The sequence below is a fragment of the Chaetodon trifascialis genome, chromosome 15 (genome assembly GCF_039877785.1).
Source record: "Chaetodon trifascialis isolate fChaTrf1 chromosome 15, fChaTrf1.hap1, whole genome shotgun sequence".
Taxonomy (NCBI): Eukaryota; Metazoa; Chordata; class Actinopteri; order Chaetodontiformes; family Chaetodontidae; genus Chaetodon; species Chaetodon trifascialis.
This window is the reverse complement of record NC_092070.1, coordinates 19,911,399-19,936,143: the sequence shown is the minus strand read 5'-3', so window position 1 is coordinate 19,936,143 and position 24,745 is coordinate 19,911,399. Positions and strand designations below refer to the sequence as shown.

General features: G+C 43.6%; 1 protein-coding gene across 4 annotated transcripts; it reads right to left on the bottom strand.

The window, feature by feature from the left end:
* Positions 1-2,665: 2,665 nt before the first annotated feature.
* ttyh3a (tweety family member 3a) lies at positions 2,666-24,352 on the bottom strand. 4 transcript variants are annotated; one of them, XM_070981594.1, is made up of 16 exons: positions 24,215-24,332; positions 23,381-23,592; positions 20,652-20,821; positions 18,667-18,778; positions 18,288-18,508; positions 17,521-17,616; positions 16,918-16,990; positions 14,983-15,058; positions 10,593-10,648; positions 9,794-9,886; positions 8,857-8,949; positions 7,948-8,084; positions 6,410-6,583; positions 5,893-5,968; positions 4,399-4,500; positions 2,950-3,068 (listed from the first exon to the last, which is right to left on the bottom strand). In XM_070981594.1, the coding sequence occupies exons 2-15, from the start codon at positions 23,504-23,506 to the stop codon at positions 4,420-4,422; spliced, it is 1,584 nt and encodes a 527-aa protein (XP_070837695.1). In that variant the 5' UTR covers positions 23,507-23,592; positions 24,215-24,332; the 3' UTR covers positions 2,950-3,068; positions 4,399-4,419. The 4 variants fall into 4 exon arrangements, with proteins under 4 accessions (XP_070837698.1, XP_070837695.1, XP_070837697.1 ...); XM_070981596.1 differs by having other exon boundaries at positions 23,381-23,554; positions 24,215-24,331; XM_070981595.1 differs by lacking the exon at positions 24,215-24,332 and adding an exon at positions 24,071-24,182.
* Between the last annotated feature and the right edge of the window lie 393 nt (positions 24,353-24,745).

Below are 24,745 nucleotides of genomic sequence, written 5' to 3'. Positions count from 1 at the left end.
ATACCAACACACACAGATCATCTCCAGGACAAATGCCACCGCTAGCATCTCCAGACTTCATGCACGTGCTCTCCCAAAGTTTAGAAAGAAGCACAAGTTTCTGCAGCTTCTTCTCTCGTTCGCATTTCATTTTGATTCGATCAGCTTTTGCTGCTATGACCGAAGGTTTCATCTCATTTCAGGTGAAGCGCTTCATTCATGGTTCTGATGACGTCACGTGTGATTGGATCCCGATTGGTTATCCAGGATCACCAAGAGGGACTACGTTGAATTTCCTTTGTGTCACAGGTCCCAGATCAGATGGATAATCATCAGTGTCTGTGCAGTCACACATCACGAGGAATAAAACGATTTTAAATAGTCAGACGGTTTCGTATCATTTTACTATATATGATTGTTGTAACTTAATGCTCATTTTGGCTAAATCACTACAGGAAACATTAAAATCTTCCAGGCAGCATTAAAACTTTCTTCACATACTACATAAACCTAGCAGAAAAAAAGCTTACATTGCTTCACATACAGTGGATAATTTTCTATTTTGTCTTGTTTCGCTCGTAAAGCGTTGTGGTTTCTGTGTTCTGCTCGTTAAAACAACAATAAAAACGTGTTAAAAAAAGAGAAAAAAGTGAGCGGCACCTCCGTAACAGCGGACGAGGAGCTCGCAGTGGAGTTCTGCTGCTATCTAGTGTCTGTTCCTGGTCAGGATGTCCTGATAAAGAACTCCAGGGCGCAGGTGCACTACAGTTAAGGTTTGTTTAATTTTAAAACACAGCATTCAAGCTCAATATAACCACAGGTTTCACATGTACACATTTTAGAGATCGCAAAAATGATGCTTAAAGTAAAAAAAAAAAAAAAAAAAAAAAAAATTACACCTACAGTGATTTTTTTCCAGAAAAAAACTCAATGAAAAATTAAAATCTATTCAATGTATTCACATTAATGAAGCAACATGTAGTTGCTACAGATGCTAAAATGATAAAAAAAAAAACTACAAGCAAATCAAATAGAAAACTTTAAAAATGTGAAATAAGCCTTTTAAGAACTGAAAAATCTCAATTTTCAACCACCTTTTTTTCTTCATTTTGGAAATGTTTATAATCTGTACAACAGCCTTGCATTACGAACAACAAAGAGAATATGACAGAAAGATTGCATCAGTGGAATAATGTTTTACAGAGGCTGAAAAGGTCAGGCTCATTTTCTCATCTGACCGCACAGGAAACCAGGAGCTGTCAACTTTACAAACTGGCCTCAAGGAAAGACATTGAAAAAGATATTCAGATAGTAAAACAGTTGTGCTTAACTTGTTGGCACAGTCTCCAAAAAAAAAGTCAAAATGCACATCTAAGAGAAGCAAAAAGTACAAACATTTCACTCCACGTTTGAAGGATCGTCATGCTTCAACAGGAAAGTCAGCAGATTTCTTTTGACGTCTTCCGGATTAGAGAGAGAGAGAGAGCAGAGTCGTCGCAATCCCTTCACAGCACCCGCTCACTCCACTCAACCCTCCTCTGCTATAAATGCTAAAACACATTTGTGAGACACTGCGTTGCCAATGCAGCAAGTTTCTCTGGAGAAACTGACGTATTTTCACATACGCTTGCATTAAGATTCATGTTGGGATCGTCAGTGAGAGGAACTACTAACTGAGAGGGTCAGAGTGAAGGAGGTGTGTGTGTGTGTGTGTGTGTGTGTGTGTGTGTGTGTGTGTGTGTGGGGAGACAATTCCCAGTTCTGTTCAGGGAGCTGAGGCTCTACAGCGAAACAGGAATGTGGAGAGAATAACAAGCAGTCTGGTGAAGAGGCAAATTATGTAAAAAGAATGATGCTGCAGAAGATTTCACACACAACTGTCCTCCTCTGCTTCACCATCTTCATCAAAGGGCCGTAAAAAAAAAAAATCTGCTTCCAGTAGTATAAAAACTCGCCTTTGTCAAGCTCACGACGGGTTAAATCTTTTTTTTTTTCATCCCGCTGTGACTCGTCGTGTCAAACAGCTGCATTTCCATCATCTCTGTCCTCATCAAACCCTCTGGGAGCGCGTGCCAGAGTCACGTTCACAGCTTCACAAATTACAGTCACTGCTGTGGAATAGTGGCTCGTCAATGTATTTAAAAAAAAAATGCCACAGGAAATAAAAGCGTCCCAAGAAGAGGAGAAACGTTTGGGAATTTCAGGCCTGTAAGACGTGCAACACCGCAGGAAAACTGGTCCCAGACATCAGATTGAACACAAAAAGCAAAAATGAGTCAATGTGCATGTGTCATATACAGTATGGCAACATTAACTGGAGAATAACGCAAAAAATCTGACTGCTTGATTCCACAAGCAGACAGAAAACCTGAAGAAATAACATGCTGCGCTGCGAAATCGATGTGTTCTCCATCAGTCTGAGCGATGCTGAGCGTGAGGATGAACGTCTGCGCCTCGGGGGATGTCTCTCATATTCACGTGTAAGGCATTTCTCTTACTCTCCCACAGCAATGAGGGGTGGCAGTACAGTAAATAAACAAAATAAAATAAACAAAACGACAACCAGTAGTTACCAGTGTTAGTCTATGAGCACTTCCAGAGTCCTCAACACTGCAATGCCTTGTTAGATGGGACACAGTACTTGTCACGATGCATTCATGCGCAGAGAAAGTTTCAAAACAAAACAGAAATAATTAAAGTGGAGTGTAAAAGTCAGTCCAGGCTCCATCACATCAGAGTTTCAGATGAGCTCCCAGCACCAGTGACTCGTGGAATAACAGACATCAGTCAAGGATTGTGGAAACTGGAGGAAAAAGTCTTGACTGTTAGGATGAGACTGATGACTCCTTCAAAGTTTGGCTTCAACTGCCGAGCGAAAGCACATTTTGGTTTTCCATTTTAAGTCGAGCGAGATGCTGGAGGAAAGCAGAGGGAGGGGCCATCGATGAGAAATGACGACTGGATGAATGACTGGATGGCCGTCAGTGCTGCAGACCGGACGAGTCCAGCATCGTCTATTGTGCTGGATCTGGTCTGTTGGGATCCGGTCGGCTGTTGGCCAGGTACTTGGCCCGCATGCTGGAGGTGTACTGAGGAGAGACGGAGGAAAACATGAATCATGACTTCACTCTTTGCAGCAACATGAACTCATTATAGGTACTACAAAAAGGGTGAAAACCACACCTTTAGAACATACTTCACTGTAGGATTCTCTCGTTATTAATCGACTGAAAGTGAAAGACGCAGGTTTTTAAGGCGGGAAAAGACGTATCTGATCAAACAGCAACAGGTTCAGAGGCTCAGAGCTTTGATGGGTGGGAATAAAACATCAAAAGCAGCGGCAGAGGAACATAAAATACAGACTGGACATGCACAACCAAGCACTGACAGAACACACGTGACCAGATCGGAGAAAATCCTACAGATTACCTTCAAAACTAGTTACTCCTGAGCGCTGGACACTAAAGGGACTGCGATTCAAATACAGGACGAACATCACAGAAACAGCTACAGGGGACGAGGACATCAGAGCACAGGGAAGTGTATTAATACAGTCTTAGAGGCAGCTCTTTCACCGCCTGTCGTTAAGCCTCGTTCCACATCAGCACGGCCACTCATTCATATACATTTAGGATGCACCCATGCATTTGTAACACAGGCGATGCAAGCAAAATAAAAAGGCTGCATTTCCAACTCATACGGAGACACTAAGCTGATCTGGCTGTTCTTCCAAACGCTGAGAATCGGCACCGATGTGGGCTCAACGAAAAACACGACTTACCTTGAATGTTAAAGAAAAAATGCATCATGAGACACCTTATCCTTGTATTTTTAATCTCCAACTGCTACTACACGCTTGTTTTTAAGAGTTTAGAGTTGAACAGCGCAGAATTTTAATGGTGGGACCAAACAAATCAGGCTAATATTATAGTTATGCCACCAAGTACAGCATTAAGCTGCATACATGACAATTAACACAAAAAGAGGTACCATCAAGAGGTATTTTCACTGTGTTTCACCCAATAACTGAAACCCAAATGCCGGTGTGAAATATTTTTCACCCTCAAACCCAAAAATCAAGACAAAGCAGATCCACACGCTCGGTGAGACACTTTAAGGGCTTCTTAATCGATTCAAAGGTGGCAGTGAGCCCCTGGGAGGCGTTACAGCCTCACATGTTCCTCCCAGTGTATCTGTGGTGCATGGGGGAAGGGGAACATGCAGCCCAGGGCCACAGGAAACAAACATCAGGTGAGACACCAAGTGGGACACTTAGCAAGAGTCAGGACAGAGGGGGGAGTGGGGGGGGTCCAGCAGCCCTGGTGGGACCTGAATAGAGGGTGAGTAGAGCTGGGAGTTTGGGAGGTGGTACAGAGGAGGAACAGGCCAGCAGGTGGAGGAGGCGGGCATGTTTTGTACCTGTTAGCATAGGAGACGAGGTTACCAAAACGATCTTGAACTCTCCGAAGGCTTTAACTGCCAGCTGTGACCGCTGTTACTGTCCGCGGCAGTCAAATACAACTGTATGGGTTCGTAGAAAAAAAAAACAAAAAACGACAAGAAGAGAGTATAGAGAAGATACACAAAGCAGCGTCTAGGTCCAGGCAGACACACAGACACCAGGGAGGGAGGATCTCTGGTGGAGGTTCAGGCTGGGGGGGGGGCAGGTGGGAATGATCGAGGTTTGTCCCGAATACATGAAGAGTTTCTATTTCTGCAAACTTTTAGCAAGACGCAATTTCCAAAAAAACTCTTGCAGGCCATAAAGGCTTAGTGACAGTAGGATCTTTACTTGGAAAGAAGACGAAGAATCTAACAAAGCATCACTTGTACTCATTTCATTGACTCACCCAGCAACACATCCCAAACAAAAGAGACACACGGCTCCTTCTATTATCGATTGGTGCAGTTTGTTTAGAAGAACTTTGTCGGATGAAGGCCTGAGGATTAAACGCTGTCAATTCAGTGAGAGCAAGTGATGGCCGGTGCAGGATTCTTAGTTTTCTCTCCATCGTATCAAGTAAAAAGACAGAAAGCGCTGCCATGTAAGATATTATATCAGGTTTCACACTGTATTGATGCATGCAGGAAAATTTGTTTAGCATGTCTTTGCATTAAAAAGGTGCTGCTAGGACTGGAAGTGATGCAGCCAAACTGTGTTTAGCAGCAGGGATGCTCACAGAAACAGCAGCCCTGCATGAAGAACACTGGCTCCCCACGTGCATAACTCATGGTGCTTTATACTGTTAAAAGTATGCCATCAAAACGGCATCATAGTGTTTATCCGTGTTTTTAAATGCATGTTTCTGTGGCTCCTGTAGGCTTTATTTATGAGGTGCAGTGATACAGCAGAGTCCAGGGTTCTTTCCCGGGGAACCAAGAAGCTTTTGAGGAACTAGAGGAACTAAACCCATGTTTCAACCAGAAGTACTTCCTGTAGGACTCCCCACAGTGGGGGCAGAGCAGTTCTTGATATTTATTCATGTTAAAAACAAAGTTTTGCTTTGAGAGAAAGAGCAAGAGGGCGGCGAGTGAGCGAAGGAGAGCAATAAAATAAACTGCTGATGGTTTCATGGCGGTTCTGTTCTATAACAGACAGAAAAAGCCATCAAACACTCAGCATGTCGTCCACTGTGGAGGCAGACGCTCTGGAGTTTTCAGCCTCCTCTTCCTCCTTTGCATTTCTGCTTCTGATTCATTCGTTCCATCAAACTCAAACACCCCAGCGTGACTGTGTCATTAGCTTAATTTGCCAAATCATGGTTCTTCAGAGGAGGTGGAAACACAGACTTTAGTCCCTGAGTTTAGCTCCTCTGGTTCCACACTTCCTGGGACACTCTGGCTGAAAAGCTGCTGAATGACCCACAGGTGTTCCTACAGTTCTCATGTTTTCACAGGAAGCGAGACACTTACCGAGGGAGGAGGAGACTCTCGTCCTATCAGAGGTGTGTTTTCGCAGCGAGAGTTCTGAAAGTTGGCGTTCTGAGCCCTGTTGGATTAAACACATGGTGAGATCAACGACAGCCAGCCAAGAAGTGCATGCACCCCGACAAACTGCTTTAAAGGAATGAAGCAATACTCTGTATACATCAAACTCTCCCACTCAGTCTTTATTATACCAAGGGTTAGGGTTTGGGTCCCCTCCCCCAGTTTCTCCAACACTGAGCTGCAGGAGGAAGAGAGCTTTGGGTTTCACAGGCATCACAGCTGGAGAGCAACAGCTGCATTTGCTGGCCACTGCAGGACTTTCTGTAGGAGAGCTTAGCTCCTCTCCAGGGACATAAAAACTGGCTGCTGAGTACATGAGGTGTCTAGTATCAGCCACACTGAGCACAACCTGGGCTGGGGCGTGAAAATAAATTATCTACCACTTGTTCCTTTAGCTGAGTGTGGCTTTCTATTCAAATTCAGCGTAGTCTGAAGCACTTACATGTACTCAGTGACAGGTGCGTTGCTGACGGTGTGGGCTGCAGCGGGGATGGAGGTCTCGCTGCCGTAGCTGCTGCCACAGCTGTACAGGCTGGGCATGTGGACCCGGTACAGGTTATCGTGGTTTTGCCTTCCCCCGTGGCTCAGAGACTCGTCCTCACTGTCCTCGTCGCTCCTGCAAACATCACACAATGCTGTAAAACCGCCTCCGCCACCAGAGGGACCCCCTGCCCCGTCTGACTGATGACAAAGGAGCACAGAAGCGCCACGTGGTCACGTTTTTGTTTTATTCTCAGTCACATTTTGGATTCAATTTCATCACTGCCTGAGGGAGAGAAAACAGGATGAATACTGCGCTGTGTGAAGCAAAGAAGTAGCTCTCCACTGGCCTCAATGCGACTGAACACAGACGGCAGAAACAGCCTCATGGAATTGGTTCAATGTCTGCAGGAAAACTGGCGATAAATGCATTTGTTCACACCGTCAAATAAAAGCAGCATCCTGCTTCTGTAGAGAGAATTCGATTCCACTTGATTGTTCTTTAACAATGAAGCTCCACAGCATGTGTGAGACGACAATGAGGGACTGAACACGGTCTGTCAAAACAGACAACAATGACACCACATCGTGGAGCCTGTCTCCCTCTAGTGTTCATCCAACAAGCCTTTTCCTGCATATCTGATCCATGAGATCATAGAATTTCATTCACTGAATCTTACAAGGCATCAAATTACCTCTGCATGCAAATCAGAGAAAAGAGCAACTCACTAATTAATCAATTAAGATTATTACTACTTCAGGAAAGCTAATCTTGAATATCAGCCTTCATATAATTCCAGATGGGGTAAAAGAAATCGCTCTTCTTACATCATTTTAACAGTGAAACAGAACAAGCTCAACAGGGACCACTAAGGAGAGCAGACTGGTAGCGTGTAAGCCTTTGCTTTATAACGGGAAGCTCCAGCTGAGATCAAACTGATAAACATGCCCCCCAATGGTTAGGAGGGATCAGTTAATTAGGCGGTGCAGCTGAGCTAACGCCTGCGCCTGGGAAACCACTTTCCCCGTAGCTGTCCTGCAAACCTTATCTGCTGCTGATAGGACAAAGGAATCAGAACAATTTCACCCCTCAGCTGCAGAAAAAGACACCAGCTCCGGCGGTGATAGATTTAGGCCAACTCGGCACAATTAGGGGGGATAACTGGAAACAATCTATTTGAGGAAGCAGCTGGAGCCTTCTGGACATGTCCCAGTGGTAAACAGTCAGTCTTTGAACAGCAAACAAACACGAGTTGTACACAAAAGTAATGGTTTCCCTATCTGTGCAGATTTATCCTGAATTACTGCGTATGCTTCATTCTCATGCCGTGAAAAGACAAGTGCCGGAGATGCTATGAAACCATAATTAATTGATAGGCTTATCCTCTTAAATTATTTCTCACTGAATACACAGTCCTGCACGCTGCACCCCAGCTTAAAAGCTTTCGCGCTGGTTCCTACGTGGTTGCGAGCTGAGGGGCATATAGGCGGACGTCTCACCTCTTGGCGTGCCAGGTGTGAGGAACGCTGCAGACGATCGAGCTGAACATGAGGGCAGTGACGAAGGAGAAGAGCACGAGGTAGATGAGGCCTTCCAGTCCGTCGTAGCACAGTCCCGTCATGGCCTGGACATAGTCCTGCAAAAAGAGGATTTATTATAACAGGTACAAACAGATCAGAGTCTACATTCGAACATCTAATTCGAAATTTGAGAGACTTCCTTCATGAGGAAGACAGAGCAAAACGAAAAGGCAGAGGGAGTCAAAGTCTGGAGTTGCTGTTTTTAAATGTATGAATGGGGATTCTAAGAGGTCTTTAAAATGCATCTGCTATGACTTCTCATTTAAACTAGGTCAAACCAATGAGCTCATGGTTGGCAAAGTGGAAGGAAGGCAGTGTGTTTTTAGCCAGGTTCAAAACGAAGCACTGCGCTGCACAGTATCACGACTGAGGATCTCCATTGTGTATGCGCCGCACAGCCGGAACACATTTCATATTCTGCTGGAGATGCTCTCATTTTCATGAAATAATAAGCTTTGGCACGCTAACAGGGTAGAAGTTTAAGACAAGAGCAGAAAGCAGAAAGTGCTACACTTGCACGTGTGCACTTTGGAAGCCACTGAGGGCCAATTCTCCAAAGCGCTGCAGTGGCCAAGTGCTTGTCATTCAGGCAGCTTCATAAATGGTACACAGCCAGCATCAATTGGACAAGAACTCGGATACAGGAAGGCAAATGTTATTTATGGTGACAGGTGTAGTCAGCTGCACAAGCATAAAAGCGGGGTTTGCTTTGCACAACTAAGCTGCGCTACGACGATGTCACAGCAAATCGATCGTCGGGCCCCTTTTTCATCAGACATGGAGCAACTCTACAGTAATGATGTCTCTGCAAGTCTCCTCCCTGCTCACCATGTGCAGGCTGCGGCAGTCCACCAGGGCGGTGAGCTGATGCAGACTGATCTCAGTGGTGTTCAGTATCCCCTGGATCTCTTCCAAACTTCCCTGGAAACGAGTGAGGAACAAAAACACAAAATTGCGATGTTGAAACACTTGTCTTGAAATCCGACTTCAGCACCTGCATATGCTTGGATGCCTCGACCAAGCACAACAAAGGCATTTCAAAACACAATAAATAATAATTCTCATTGTCTGCATTACAAAAGTGGCTGCTTCATGCCTATTAATGGTATAAAAAGCCAAGAAGAAACAAATATGAACAAGCAGGAAGCAGGTGGAAATGAAACCGCAATTTTGCGATTAATTCACTGATTATCCATTCCATGCACATTCGATAAGGGTGTATCTTTCATCAATACACAACAGTACACAGCAGCTCCAGCTGAAAAAGCAGATTTTAATGTACGATACATTTTAATGGACTGTTTCCCTTCTTCCTCCAGTTCTCATTACAGCTCCAGTGGAAAATACGTCTGATTGCCTGATAAAAACATTTCCACAACCTCAGCACATTTCTCTGTGTGGGCATGTGAAGTGAAATATGCCTCTCTCTATTCCCAATGTCAGCTCTCATTTGTGCCTCTGTCAACACAGTGTAAGGACCAGCGCTGGACAATACCCCACTGTTGTATTGACAAGGGCTAGTGAAAGCCTAATGCAGCTAAATGGACATAATGCAGGTCCCAGGTGGGCCGTCAGCAGATCTTTATGTGGACAGGTGCACTTCACTTCTCTGCAGGTTGGTCGTTTGGTCCCATTCACTGGGATATTTTGTCATCACAAATGGTACAATAGTACGGCACAGCTTGCAGCCTGGAGATGGGGGGGGCTTTATGCAACTGCTACCCTGTAATGTGGCATTTTTAGCAAAGAGGGGATGGAAACATACCTTAGTTTGTTTATACTCTCTGGTGGCAGAGCGCAACAGTTCGGACACGTCATCCTGCATTTCCACTAATGCTTTGTGGCTCCCGGAAAGCTTCTGAAATAAAGAATGAACACTGTAGCAGCCCAGCACATCTCAAAAATATTTCCATTTGTTTTAATCATCGCCGGGAGCCTTCAGTTGCCTCCCTTTGTAGTCAAGCCGACGTCTAGTGGAAGCATGCTGACAGCTTATAGATGTGAGCTGAAAGGCTTGCATGCTTTATATAGAGCTTCCTTTTCTTTATAGCCGTCCCAACAATAGAGACCTGGACTTCAGCAGCACTCAAAAGTTTTGATTTATTCATGTGGTTTGCAAGATAAAACGTAGGTAGTCGATGAAAGCAAACTATAGATTCACTGTGAAAAGAAATGCTGCTTCTCTAAGCTTCTAACACACATCCCCTGATGCAAGCGCATGCCATCAGTAAAGACACACAGGAAAAGCTGCTCTGCATCAGTTTTCCTGCTGGCAGAATGGGAAGTATTGTACTGCTGCATGAAAAAAAGTCCCTCTTTGAGGCAATGGGAGTGACTCATTGTGCCCACTGGAATTTGTACCAATTACAAGGTCATACATCACACAGGGGATCCATCTATAATTGACTGCCCAGATTTGAGTGTTATCAACAAAACGTTAACGTTGAGCTCGTAAACTCCCAGTCGGACAGTGTATAGGCAATCATCTGCGGGATAAATGGCTTCATTTGACATGTTAAAGACTCAATCATGCAGGGATTTGTTTAGTAATATATGCAACAAACCTGCTGGAAGGGGTTGGTTTGTTCCACACTGCAGCTCAGGTAGTACTGCAGGATATCTGTGAGTACAAGGACAACAGGAAGAGAACACAGCGTGTTAGCAGAGCAGCAGAAATTCACATGTTCGGCCGCAACTGGTACATTTATTTTCAATAGTCTAAACCGATTCAACTTGATATCAAATATGAAAAAAAAGAAGAAGAAAACTTAACATTTACAATGCTGGGACAAGAGAGTATTTGGCATTTTGGCAATTAATCGATGAATGGATTAGCTGATCGACAAAAATGTTTGTTTACAACTTCTTGGTTTCTCTGTCTTACAGAAATCAGCAGATACATCGGCCAATATTAGCTTATTACAGATATATCCGTTGGTGAAAACTGTGTGTTGGCCAATAAATAACAAGATACTGCAGCACAAAAGCGCGTTGGGTTAGGTTCGACGATGAGAGGTGAGTTGCAAACATTTACATGCTTTGTCCAGCAGAGAGCAGCATCTTGGTCACACAAAACAAAGAAAAATACAGCTGATCATTGTTATGTGTTGATGTACTCAGATTCTTTTAAATGGCCAAATATCAATATCAGTATTAGTTGGTCTATAATATATCTGGTTTTTGTCTGTTGGCTTGATGAAACATGACATCTTAAGACCTCATGTTGGGCTTTAGGGATTTGTTAACATTATTTTTAGGCCTTTTGACTTTTTTTTGGACAGTTTAGCTGAAACGAGACAGGAAACAGGAAAGGGAGGACGCAGAAGGGATGACATGCAACATAAGGCCACTCCAGTATTTTCCATTTCACTGACCAAACAGTGAATCGATTAGTCCAGAAAATACTGGATAATGAAATTGACTGTTAGTGCAGCCTTAGACTGATTGGCTACATGAAGGGCAGGTCAGAGCTTTGTGTGTACTGGTGGAGTTAAAACCTGCAATCAAAATCTGAATTTTACTCCCAGTCCAGTCTGTTCTATTTCGCAACAGCTGCTCATTCCGATCTGAATAAAGAAAATGCATCTTGGTATCTCACTACTACAGAGTCATTGTTTCTGTCAGCGCCGTTTTGATCAGGAAAAGAGGCCAATAGCCGAGAAACAGACTGACGCAGAGATATTTCGTTTTCTAGCCATCTTTTCGTGTTCCCTGCTGCTGTTCGGGCTTGACTACCTCTGCAACTGCGCACCCGCTGAGCTAATCCTGAGCTCTGAGGTGAAATGTTCCAAAAGAATAAAGTTCACACATGCTGTAAACAGTCTAAATGAATGTGTTTTCCCCCTTGACACAGCAATACTTGGGCAACAACAGCACAGGCAGCCAGGGAGAGGCTTAAGTATAACCCTTCTTAGGGCACAAAGAGCGGTTACACCACCTCTGGAGTTATTGTTAAATTACAACATGACCAAACTTGCATTCTGTTCACAGTCCGCCATGAAACTAAGCAGATTGTAATGAAAGTTTTGGACTTTGCTATTACATGCCAGTCCAGCTACTTCTTCCAAGCAGCGAGTAGGAGTCGATGAGAAATCCTGAGTGACTTAATAGCACTGCAATGTCCGCAAACACAAGCTGTGAGAACGCCGCCACCAACCTAACACATGGTGTAAGCGACGTCCACGCTCGCTGCTGTGTCAGGAGCTCGTCTCCCACACAGCAGAGCAAACTCATGTGGAGGATTTCCGGTGTAGAGAAGCACATATCCAGCAAGCTTCTGTCACGCATACACCCACACACATCAGGAAGAGCAGCCTTCGTCACAGGGCTGGGTTCACTTCTTGTGCCAATCGGTGTCATCTGTACTGACAGACTAAAATCTTGCTGCCAATATACAGTAAGTAAAAAAACAGCAAGACCACTCATCTATGGCTCGCAATGATCAAACAAATTCAGTTTTAGGAAACAACTTAAATCCCATCATCACTTTTGCCACTGAAAACTCAGAGTAAAGCTTCAGTTACAAGGATCAGGACCAGACCAGCGTATTGTTCTGTTTTACAATCAGAATGATTACGAGTGAGCTGCAGCTTTGGGCCACAGTCACAAGATACGCAGCTTGTTTATTGGCCAGAGATTTGGCAGCACTTTATCCCACCAGGTGAAAAAGTTTGGCAGGGTGAGGGAGTCAAAACAAATCTGGTTCCAGTCTCTGGAGCGTCAGTCAGGTTACTGAGTATCTTGTTGTCAAGCTGTTTGTTTTCCAAGCATAAGGACCTGCTAGCTACCAGATGCCAACCTGACTGAAGAAGCTAACTTAAGCTGCAAATGTTAGCATGTCTGGCTAATGAGCTTACTGTCTACAGTAGTGACCAAGTGTTACGTCCAAGTAAAAACATTTAATAAAGAGACCAGTCTCCTCAAAATGAGCTTAGAGTGAATGGACTTTTAGGTATTGGTGGTTATTCAGGTTTACAAAAGCTGATTTAAAGTCCATGTCTGGGAAACATCCTGCATAATCTTCAGATGCAGCTCATCTTTGACACTGCTGTTATTACATGCAAAGGATTTCGCAAACAAAACCATTAGGCAAACAGAGAAATACTGGCTGCGACATGACAAATTTCACAGACTAACTCTCACTCTGTTTGGATTAACACCATGTGTTGTGACATACTTGTGCAATGAAGAGAAAAATAACGAGGGCCGTTGAAATGATGCATGTTCAAGAAAATATAACAGCTATCTGGGGAAGGAAAGCGGTAAATTCACTGTAGCGACAACACTCTTTGTCATATCCAGAAATTTGTCTGGTGCAATTTCAGGATGGCGTAGGCTCTAAAGGGAAAATATACAACAACTGAGAAAAATGTTCCCTTTCCACGGCTGACATCAGCGGGGAAAATTAAGCTAAGCATGACGATACATTAGTGTACATTAATTTGAAATGTAAGCATAATTCTTTCAATGGCTGAACATGTTACGGGGAAAACTGGAATTATTGTCTCATGGAGTTAATACATATGTCCAGATGTGTATAATATTTGTAGTAAAGACTTTGAAGGAATGAAGGAGGAACCAAGAGACTATTTTTACAGTACAGAGGACAGAACAAGAGCTTCATCACATGATGCAACAACAATCACCCGAAGCTCAGTATCAGCAGAACGAATCAGCTTGTGGTGGACTACAGTGCTTTAAACATGGATGCTGCTGCAAAGAAGCTACAAATTGTAAAACGTGGATGCTTCACACACATCTTCAACCCGGCAACACGGAAGATCCATACAATCAGCACAGTTTCAAGGTGGACAGCCAAAAGACAAGTATCACCAATTCAGTATCTGACCAAATGTGAAATATGGTCACAATCTCCCCTCCTGTTCCTGAGTAATGGTGTTGAATAATGGCCAGAAAAGTGTTTCTGCAGAATTTATGATGTCATGGTGAAGAGTTCCTTTGAATGAACTCTTAAATTATGGTCAAAACGTGTTTTGAGTGGTCACGGTGACATTTGATCACCAAATACTAATCATTTCATCCTTGAGCACAAGAGAGCATTTGTGGCAAATCTGAAGAAGTCTGCTCAAGGCGTTCTGGAGATATTGCCTTCGTGAGAATGGAGATGGACGGATGGACGGGCAACCCGAACACAGAATGCCTCCGGCCACGGCTGCCAACATGGAGGCATAAAAATAGAACTGAAACCCTCATACTGCATGAATTAGCCCTGAGACAAATTCCAGCTTCATGGCTGCAGCATAATGCAGTTTAGTGCACAGACTAAGTTCATGGTTCAGATGAAATCCCAACACTTCCTGCAGATGCCATGCCGCCACTAACCAAAAGCTTGGTTTGTGTACTCAGCCGTCACCAAGGCAGAAAAAGACAAACTGCATAGATGATGTTGGGAGGAAAAGTACATTTAGCAGGCAAGGACTCTTCTGTGTCTTTATTTCTGAGCACCAGCTGAAGACGGATGCAGGAAATACATGGAGTCTCTGATCCTCTTCTCCACTGCTCTTATCTCCCTCATACACTCTGCTTCACACACACACACACACACACACACACACACACAGACACACAACAATTTTATCCCTTCCACACATCCCATCACGGGACAGACTGGGCAATTCCCACAATGAGACATGTTTAAGAAGCTTCAGCACTGCTTAAAACAGCAACCCATTGCCCTCCTGACCCTGCTGCAGATGTTTTAGAGGCTTTTTTTATGGTCTGCGCACAAGACCAAGCCCCGGTTTTAGAACAATGTCTTCTCACTGCTGCACAATAATGAGCATTGAGACCAGGAAGGGGGAGGAGATCAATTCAGGCAGACGTGTCCTCCAATGTGAGATGACTAATATTTACCATTTTAAAGAGCTGTCTGAGTTGTCAACATGGGGCAGCCTCAGTACCATGTGAATGGTACTAGGTGCATGTGATTCATACCTTGATTGATGACTCCATACTGGTTGGCCACTTTGGTGACATATGTATCAGGAGCAACACAGAAGTCACTGGAGGTCTAGAAAGACAAGAAAATAAAGACTTAAAAATGAAGGAGATACAGCTGCCGTGACATTTTCATGGCATACTAACAACACAGGAGTCAAACGACTTCAATAACACAGTGATAGACGCAAGTAATTGACTGCAGCTTTAAAAACACTTTCACAGTGTGAATGGCTGACAGCAGGACATCACACAAGCTAAATCAAGCATCAGTTAAGCGTCTTCCATCAGGCAGCAAAATTATCCGCTTCACTGTTCTGCTAACCAGGGCTGCAAAATTATGGCTACAATGCTAATCCCAAATGACCCTTTGTGAAATCCCTCCTCTGAACAGCAACTGTCCAATCATGACTCCATAACAGGCCTGTCAAGCTTTGCATTTCTCTACACGTCGATGCGGCTGCCTGAGGCTCTAAGAAGGTGAACATAAGCTGTAAATGTTAGCACGTCTGGCTAACTAGCTTGCTACCTACAGCAGTAACCAAGCGTTACGTCAAGGCCATGTTTTTGCTTTCTACATTATTTTGCAGGGTTACAGGTTTGTCAATCTGTGAGCCAAGATGCAACAATATCAGAATTTAGAGACATGACAGCAGCTCAGTCCTGCTCTTTGCTTGTTTTGGAGAAGCTCACACTCCAGCTACTACAGCCAAACTTGTGTTAGATGTCACTGCATTTGCCAAACTCAAGGCATATTCCTCATAAACTCAAATCCATCTCTCTTGTAAATGTGAAGCACAGTGTTTTTAAAATATGAGCAATAAAGCACAAATCTAATCACTGGACTGTCCGAGCACGTTTTTCTTCTCTAGTAAGCATCCAAACAATTCAATGGTTATGTTAAAAGGACTAACATTTTAACTAGCCTACATTTTATGTTTAATATCATGCAATGGGCTGAGCTGGCTCTACACTGAAATACACAAATAATGCTGCTCCCTTGTCAACGTTGAATGGACCAACAACTGCTGAGGATGCTGATGTTCTGCCTGGAATATGTAGATTTAGCCTCGTGTGTCACATTTAAATGCCGGCTTGCTTACAGAGTTTCAGCATCAGCGTTAGCTTACGTTAGCTAGCCACACTTATAAAATCTGTTAGCGACAGTGATCATTTTAGCCGACAAAATCCACAGTCGTCAGCTTGAAAAGAGAGGCCTTTTGTTCAAAAAAGACTGCACATTTGCCACCATTATCACTGTAACCTCCATATGAGAAGCGTGAGAATGGAAAGCTTGACAGGTTCTTGTGATCACAGGTCTCACCACCATTAATCTTCAGGATTTCTGGAGAACGCTGTAATTGTAATGCAACCAAACACAACAATTCTGCATGAATACAGCATTTATGAAACACATACTTATTATACTAATACAGTGGTTAAAAAAACCCTGAATATTCTAATTAGAGCCCCCCTGCACTCAAACATGTATTTTGCTTGAAATTACTTCACTTGGATGTTTGAGCTTCACTGTGCAGGATCGTGTGTGTGCAGAGTTTGACACTAGACCCCTTTTTATATTCAACTGCTGAAGAGGGAAAGCTTCTCTGTGCTCACCTTCAATCTGAGTTTAAGACATGTAACAACGAGATTAATTTGTGACATTGCAGCTAGTTTGGAGCCAGTTGTGATCCAGCAAGGAAGGACCACGTGGTACCATTCAGTGAAGGGGGAGACGAACAATATCTGCACAGCAATTTATCAACATCATGACTCTTCAACTCTATTTATTAAGAGAAATAAAATGCCCCTCTATAGGCCGAATTCTGCAGGCACTGGCTGTACACGCGGAAATCGTGTTATCCAATTATACATAACGAACTGTGCAGCTTCACCTGGAAAACAGGATCATGCTCCGATGGAGATACTTACCGCAGAGACGGCCAACTCGAGCCCCAGGGAGAGCCAGCTGATTACCAGAGCCACCACACCAAACAAGCACACCCTGGGGAGAGAGAGAGAGAGAGACGGGGTTCAAGTACCTTTAACCTGCAGTGTGGGAGCAATACTATTCAAATGTGCAACAACAATCCATAGTGCGTTAATCAATTGCGTGATTACATTTTTTGCATGGAGTTATTTTTTGCCATTATCTGGAAAAAAAGCACTAAGTGGTTTAAATAACATGATGAATTACTCATTTCCTTTGGCAGACCATTGCATTTACCGCATTATTTTTTAGTGCCTATAAAATGCAAATAGCCTTTTAAAAGCTGCCCCATTTAATACAAGCAGTAACCAAAAATCTGTGTCATTAGTGTATGAGGGCGTGACGCTTATGCTAAATGAGTTGTGACTGTGCTGAAAGTTTATGGAGCGTGAATGCATCCTGACTAAACTGTAATGACAAGGTGGTCCTGATCAGTTGAAGGCTTCATGTACAGTAACTGCCTCTCATTCTAGGGTGACAGCTAAAATAATTTCCCAAAGCGCAATCATGTTCCCTGAAGTGTGTGAACTCGCAATGAGACTCACCCGATAAGCGTTCCCTTGGAGTTGCGAATGAGGCCAAACAGCACCAGGAGGCAGATGAGGACATCGAACAGTAGCAGGCCTATGTAGCCCAGCCACCTGGGAAGACAAATGTCATTAACAAATGGCCAAGAGCAGCGCTGCACACCATCTCCCAATGGAAAGCAGAGCTCCATCTTCAGGGCAAGCACACTTCATTCAACTCATACAACAACAATTCATATTCTATAAACAATTAACTAATCAGATAAGTTTAAAATAATTCATTTAAGATTGAACAATGGACAGTTTTTGTTTCTAAAATATAATAAGAATTCGTATTTAAAGGTGCATCTCATATCATGTCTACATGAAGAGCACAGTGCACCATTTACAAGCTGAACAGGAGCCTTCCTTGTTGTCTGTGCTCGTATCTGCTTCTTACTTCAGATTCACTCTGACATTTTAATTCAAAAACATCTCCAAGCAGAGTGGCCTCAGCCAACACCGTCTCACCAGGGAGGAGTAACTTTCAACTTTTTGACAGTGTGCAAACTCAGATGAGCGACAGCAAAGTCTTCACAAGGCAGTGAATTAATAAAGGAGGGTGTGTGTCTGCACTGAAAGTACAGTAAAGAGATGTAGCACATGAATCATAGTCTGCTGCTGTCTGTGATGCTGATACACTTCTCAAGACTACTGCCGCTCCTTTCTCTGCAGCATAAGACAGTGTACGTGTTATTTATCACTCTGTGAGACACTCTTTATTTGAATGACTATTCCAGTCTTACCTGTACCAGTCATACAGCTCAATCGTGACAGCCAGTTCCTCCAGGGAGATGTTGGTGTTGTCCCAGAAGGGAATCACCACCATCTGCCTGACCAGCTCGTCCAGCTGGCCCTGCAGCTTTTGGACGATGGACAGGTAGTCCGCGTGCTGCGCATACTGGCCTTCAAGCTGTTGCAGATTGTCGTCTACTGTCTGGTTTAATGAGGACGTACCGTCATATACCTAGACCCAGAACAGGGACAGACAAGGTCATAATGGAGATGAGTGAAGAAAAGGGGATTCACTGCTCAGGTCTTGTGGTAGAGGAAACCAGGAACGTTCAAAGCAGAAGGGTGATGAATTATTGAACATGTTGGCATAATTTGTGCTCTCAGTCTTACCAGCTTCTGCACCCCAGTGATTGTGCGGTTAGCATGGCGCAGGGAATACGTCAGCCGATTCACTCCATCACAAGTCTCGCCGTTCCCATAGAAACCGACAGCAATGCCAGCGCTGACGGGAGACAAAAGGAAGGGAGGGGAGACGGGGTGGTGAGGAGGAGGGATTAGCTTAAAAAGACACAGAGAGGAGACAGAGACGAGAGCGAGCGCGGGGGATAGCGAGGCAGGGAGAGAGGCGTGTGAACTCCACATTAACCCTGTCGGTTCAGACCCCAGTCAACAGGCTCCTTTCAGCTCCAGCAGAAAGACCCCATACAGAACCATGGAAACACAGAGGAATGGACCAGCTATGTCCCAAACCCCACACTATGGCTGACAAAGGCTGTACTGAGGGAGGAGATCAGCTCTCATTTGCACAGACAGAACTCAAGTTGCAGAAAAACAGTTCGGGCAACTGCCTGGGAAACACTTTGTGTCTGTACATCAACAGCAAAAACAAAAAGGCCCTTTTCACAATATTTTAAAATATTCCAAAATTTTATGCGCCCGCACTTGAAAATCCTCTATCCTGACATACAGTAGAGCTATTTACAGATATCGCTTTGCATGTTCTCCACATTTCAAACTCCCTTTCTGCGCTCTGAGAAGCAATTTAAAGTGAGAAGCGATATCTCTTCCTGCGTCGCAGCTGCTGGTCCTTTTGCTAACCCCGCTCCTATGCCAGTTTGGATTTGATCAAACAGCACAGTGATAAGCGAATCACTCCAAACTAAGTCAGACCAAGTCTAACAGAGTTCAGCCAGCAGCACTTGGTGAATCAATGGGCTTTCTCTCTTCCTGGAGGGCTGCTAATCTCTTCCTCTCACAGTCTGCAGTGTGAAAAAGGTGAGCAGGGGCAGAGTCACAGCAAAACACAAAACAAGCTCCCTGCTGTGACGTGAACCTGTGGAAACTCCGTACTACTCTTTTCACTTCAAATAACAGTGAAAACAATGATGACAAAAGATAAGATAATCTCAATATCGTTAACAGTGCTGTTGTGTTCTGTGCGATGATGCTGAGCATGGACTGTCAAAGAACAAAACAAAACAAAGCCCAGATATGATGTATGATCTCAACAACTCGTTTTTCCGCTTAAACTGAGAGACATTAGTGCGTGCGCAGACGCAAGCACACACAGATACAGCGATTGTAATGCAGTTCTTGTACTCATCAGGTCCCCCGGCTCTTTGTGCTACTCTGAATCAACCGGGATGGCTCTCCAGTGGCCCATTAACAGGAGGAGGAAAACAGGAAACAAATGCAGTGTTCAAGGATAGAAAGCATGTCCAGATGGTACAGTTCTCACAGTATCTCCTTCAAAAATAACAAAACAGAAAATTGAAGCCAACGTACACAGCACTGTATAGTCTCTGTGCTTTCATTTGCACACATGCAAATATATATTTCCCTCAGCGCTGCTGCTCAATCCTGACAAATCTGTGGAGTGTTTTGAATACGCAGCAATTTTCTTTAAAAGAAAATCACAAAGAAGCTTCTAACTTACTTGTGATCTATGTGATTTGGCAGTTGTACATCTCGCTTAAGTCTCACCTTAAACTGTTTTATTGACATGTGATTTTATCTGACGTGGAACTGCTGTATGTGGTGAACTGTGGTGATTTGCCAAATACATATGCATAATCTTTTTGTTGGCATTGTATACAGAATATTGAGGGGATTGGACAAAATTTCAGTGTGTAAATGTGAAGATTTACTGCATTTGCCCATATTATTGTGACTACAAAATTGCATGCTCCTGATGTTAATGTTAGCTGGTGTCAGGTGTCAGGATGACACAATTTACATATTTAGCCAAGACTGGTCAGTTGTTGCGTGATGTCCTGCTTATTCCTGTATATTTGTATCTGGGTATGTGCGTGCAAAGTAGCAAACATCAACAATACAACTGGTGAATGCTCCTCTGATCCTGTGTTTACACTCACCTGCAGACAAGTGTTGCAATGATGACACACCAGGCTGTGCAGCAGCAGTCAGCGTTGGGCTGCTCCTCATTTTTGTTCCGCCGACAGCACAGAAAAATGGAATAAAAGAACAGGAACAGAAGGTCCAGAGCCAGACAGGCGAGCGCCACACCTCCCAGTAACAGGATGGACTGGTGGACAGAGGGACAGGGTTATGGAAACTTCAAAGATGATACTTTCACATCAATAACAGAGGGGATAATGGGCCTCCAAGGTGTTCCACAGAGAGCACTGAGCTTCAGATGATTACCTCCTAACTGCAAGATATATTACATCATTACTTTGTTCATTTGGGTGCATACAAAGCTTTAATAAATGCATTATACTCTCTCAACACAGGAGCTTACAATAGTCTTCATCTTAGTCCTAAATAAAACTGAAGCAAAGGTTTGTGTACAAGTGAGCATGCTCTATAATCAGAGGAAAACATCTCAAAAATAAGATGTCTCATCTTTCCTTGTGATTTGAAAAGAAAAGGGAGCTTTCAATTTTGATGCAGTATAGAACAGCCTGTTCTTTCAAGCACAATAAATCCAGTACTAATTGTGGACTTGATCTCTTAGAGACAGATGAAAAACAATGACAAAGCCTCTTTTCAGTGATTTAGTACTAAAATGTCAGGGTAAAAGAAAAACTGAGAGCAAAATGCTTTGTGAAGAACTAAACAAGAACAGCTGGTAATATTGCCTGCATGTTACAACTATGAACATTACAGACCTGCAGAATTTCCAAACTAGCTGTACAGCAAGATGCTATTATAGTCAAACCTCTCAGCCAACAGCAGCACTTCCTATGTAGGTCAGACAGAAGGCCTCTGTGTTCACTGTATGCTCCTGAGGATTCACGGCTGGGGCAGATTTCCATCATACCACTCTTGTTTTGTAAAAACCCAAGCCTGCTCTATTTGTTCAGTTTTCTCAGCGAGGCATCGCACTGACGGACAGAACTTGATGCAGCGGCTGTCGACCTGTTAGTGGCGGTGAGTGAACTCAATCTTGGAACAATTGCAGGCTCAAAGCACAGTCTTGACAACATAACTCTAACTATGCCTGTGTCTCAGTCCTGTCTAGTGTTGACTCTAATACAAACAGATGACAGAATCACTGGATAATCAGACACAAACAGCACTGAATGACTCGGCTCCTGTAGGCCGATCTGCACAGTCCAACCAAACAGGACTCACCGACTGCAACAGTAATCCAGCAGTAAAACTATAATCTACTGCATGTTACATCGCTTCCCTATCATCTGTGCAAGAGGTAAGAGTGACAAATTCGAAGTCACCCAAGACTGCATCATCATGACGTAGTCATATAGTGAGCACCACTGACAGCTCAGCCATATGGACAAGTCAAGTCTTCCCCTGAAGCCTGAGTGAGAGCACTGCATTGACAATAATTACCAGCCTGTCATCACAGTGGGTTAATAATTATGGTTTAGTAAGTTAACCTGATGATGACCTATTCTGTTTTGTTGTGACAGACACATGAAGGGAGTGAGCTAATGTGCTCGAACAGCTGTATTATCCGGGGATTTTAATAAAATGTGCATTACTCCGCCTGACATTTCCACTAAGCATCCTTGCACTTTTAATAAGGATGTTGTTTACATTGATTGGGAGCCTTTTCCTTGAATGATACAGTTCAATATAAACAACTTCCCTTTAAAAAGGATAATCACACTCAGTGGAAATCAGTGAGTCATACTTCCACAGAAAAGGAGAAGCACCGTTATCTCATGACTCAAATGTCTGCCTTTTTTTTTTTAAAGGAACAGCATAAAAGTCCATTAATAAGTGAAATTAATCATCTAAGGGTCAAATTATGTTGGCACACTTAACTTGTCATCGTGAGCTCAATGCACAATGGCAAAATACACAGAAAACTCCCCAATGTACAAGGCAACAGATTAAGCTAATTAACAGCTGAATAAGCCTTTAAGTATCCCTCCATTTCAGACAATATGGCCTTCACAAATGCTAAAGGATTTCTTTGCTCTGTGCAAAAAAAAGCAAGCTAAAGTTAATGCCAAGCCATCTGACACAAACAATTACCCAATTTTTCTCATTTTCAAACAGGATAGATGTAGAGCCACTTCCCTAGATCTTGTTGGTCAAATCTAAGAGGTGTCTGTGTCTCTCACTGTTTTGAGAGACACAACCTTGACATCAACCTAACAGAAACCAATGGCATCAGGACAAATGAGAGCATTGTGAGTGTTACACACCCTCCAGAACTGACACTGCAATAAGAAAACGAGGTATCACTTGGCCTAAATTTAGAGATTCTCTCTAATATCAACCATGTGAATAAATCACTTTAGGTCAACTTAGGTCAGCCTGGATCGCTCTACACAATGCCAGCTGGTTGACGTCTGGAAAGGGTCAAGACATGGATACAACAGCGACACACAGATGGTGACATGGATCAAGAGGTGAAGAGAAAGAACAGGTGCAAATCTGTCACCGAGGAAAACGAATAATTTGTGCCTTACATTTAAGGCTGCAGACTTTGAGAAAGTATTGAACACAATCATCATGTTCTCCTTATTATCCTGCTCCTGAAGGTGGACTCACTGAAGCAAACATTGGTTTCAAAAAAAGCATGCTGGCATCTGTGGGGTGTCTGGGAATCACAACGTCTAGGCTCATTTGAAGAGGCAAAAAGGAGGGGTCAGTGAGGTAACGTTACCTGTTGATATGTCCAGTCCTCAGGCCGGAAATCACTGCTTGTCTGCTCGAACTTCAAGTTGAAATGAGGAAGTCTGTGCATAAGGTTCACCCACCATGGTGGAGAATAGCTAACCACTGCTGCCATGGCGAGGAAATGTCAATGCACTCGCCAAACAAGCAAGGATGCTTGAAACTGTAAACACAGAGGGGGATCCACTTCAGAAAGTCTGCCTGTATCCGGGATGAAAGACAAAAACAAAAGCAGTGTTGCTCATCTAGCTTGAGAAACGAAGTTAGCAAGTTAGCTAAACACACTACCACGTAGTAAAGTGGAAATGTTGACACATTTTGACTGAGATAGTGAAAAAGATTTAATTATTCACATAAATGGCAATCAATACATCATTTCTAAGCTGCCTGTGCTATATCATATCGCCCAGCATGTAATAGCGCGCACGACCATGACAACTCGCTAACTTAACAGACAGTGATTTTGCTAATAGCTTGCTAACATTAACTACCGCTAGTAGCTTTAACCTCCGGAAACCCGAAGCTTAGCCAAGCTAGTTATCGTGTTAACCCGTCAACTACGGTCGATGTTACGCTGCTAGCCGGGATCCTGTTGTGATATTAGCTGTAAACTCTCGAGTGCCGCGGTACATTTGAAATTTGATTAAAAAAACAGTCCGTTTGTAAAAGCTAGTTATACCCGTGTTGTAGCTAGCGTTAACTCAGCTAGCGTTAGCCGGTTTAGCCGCTGGTTAGTTCAGTCCGCGGAGACTCGGGCAGGGAGGTGAATAACAAGAAGAAGTCTCTTTTGTTTCACTTGACATTCTGGTCTGCGGTTTCTTACATCCTGTTTTGTTCCGCTGGTAACTCCTCACTTCATCTCTAGTAGTTCTCTTCCGCCGCAACAGCTCAAACAAGCACCTCCGACTCCTCCATCCAGTTATTCGCAGAGTGGAGGGAGACTGGGGCCAGCACGGCGACTGTTCACGACACTCACCCAGCTGGCAGCTTACCCGGCCCGGCCCGCACACAGCCCACTCGCCGGCATAAAAATGGCGCAGTAGCGCCACCCAGAGGTGTTACAATGTAGAGCTTGTGCGACATTCAGGTACTGTGGGAAATATGTTCACAAACTAAATAAAGCTACTTGTCGTCTGCAGTGTTGAACCAGGTGGTCAATAAAGCAAGACACCACGGAGTAGGTCAAATAATATGGACATTTTCTTGACAATTCTGTAGCTCTGCCACTTGATTTAAAATCCAAAACTGCTCTGATCACGGTATTGAAAAATGCCTCTTTTACGAGTTAAGAATCGCAGAACGTGAAATTTACGAGGAGTCATTGATGGCAGCGTTAGTTACATCTGAGAATGAG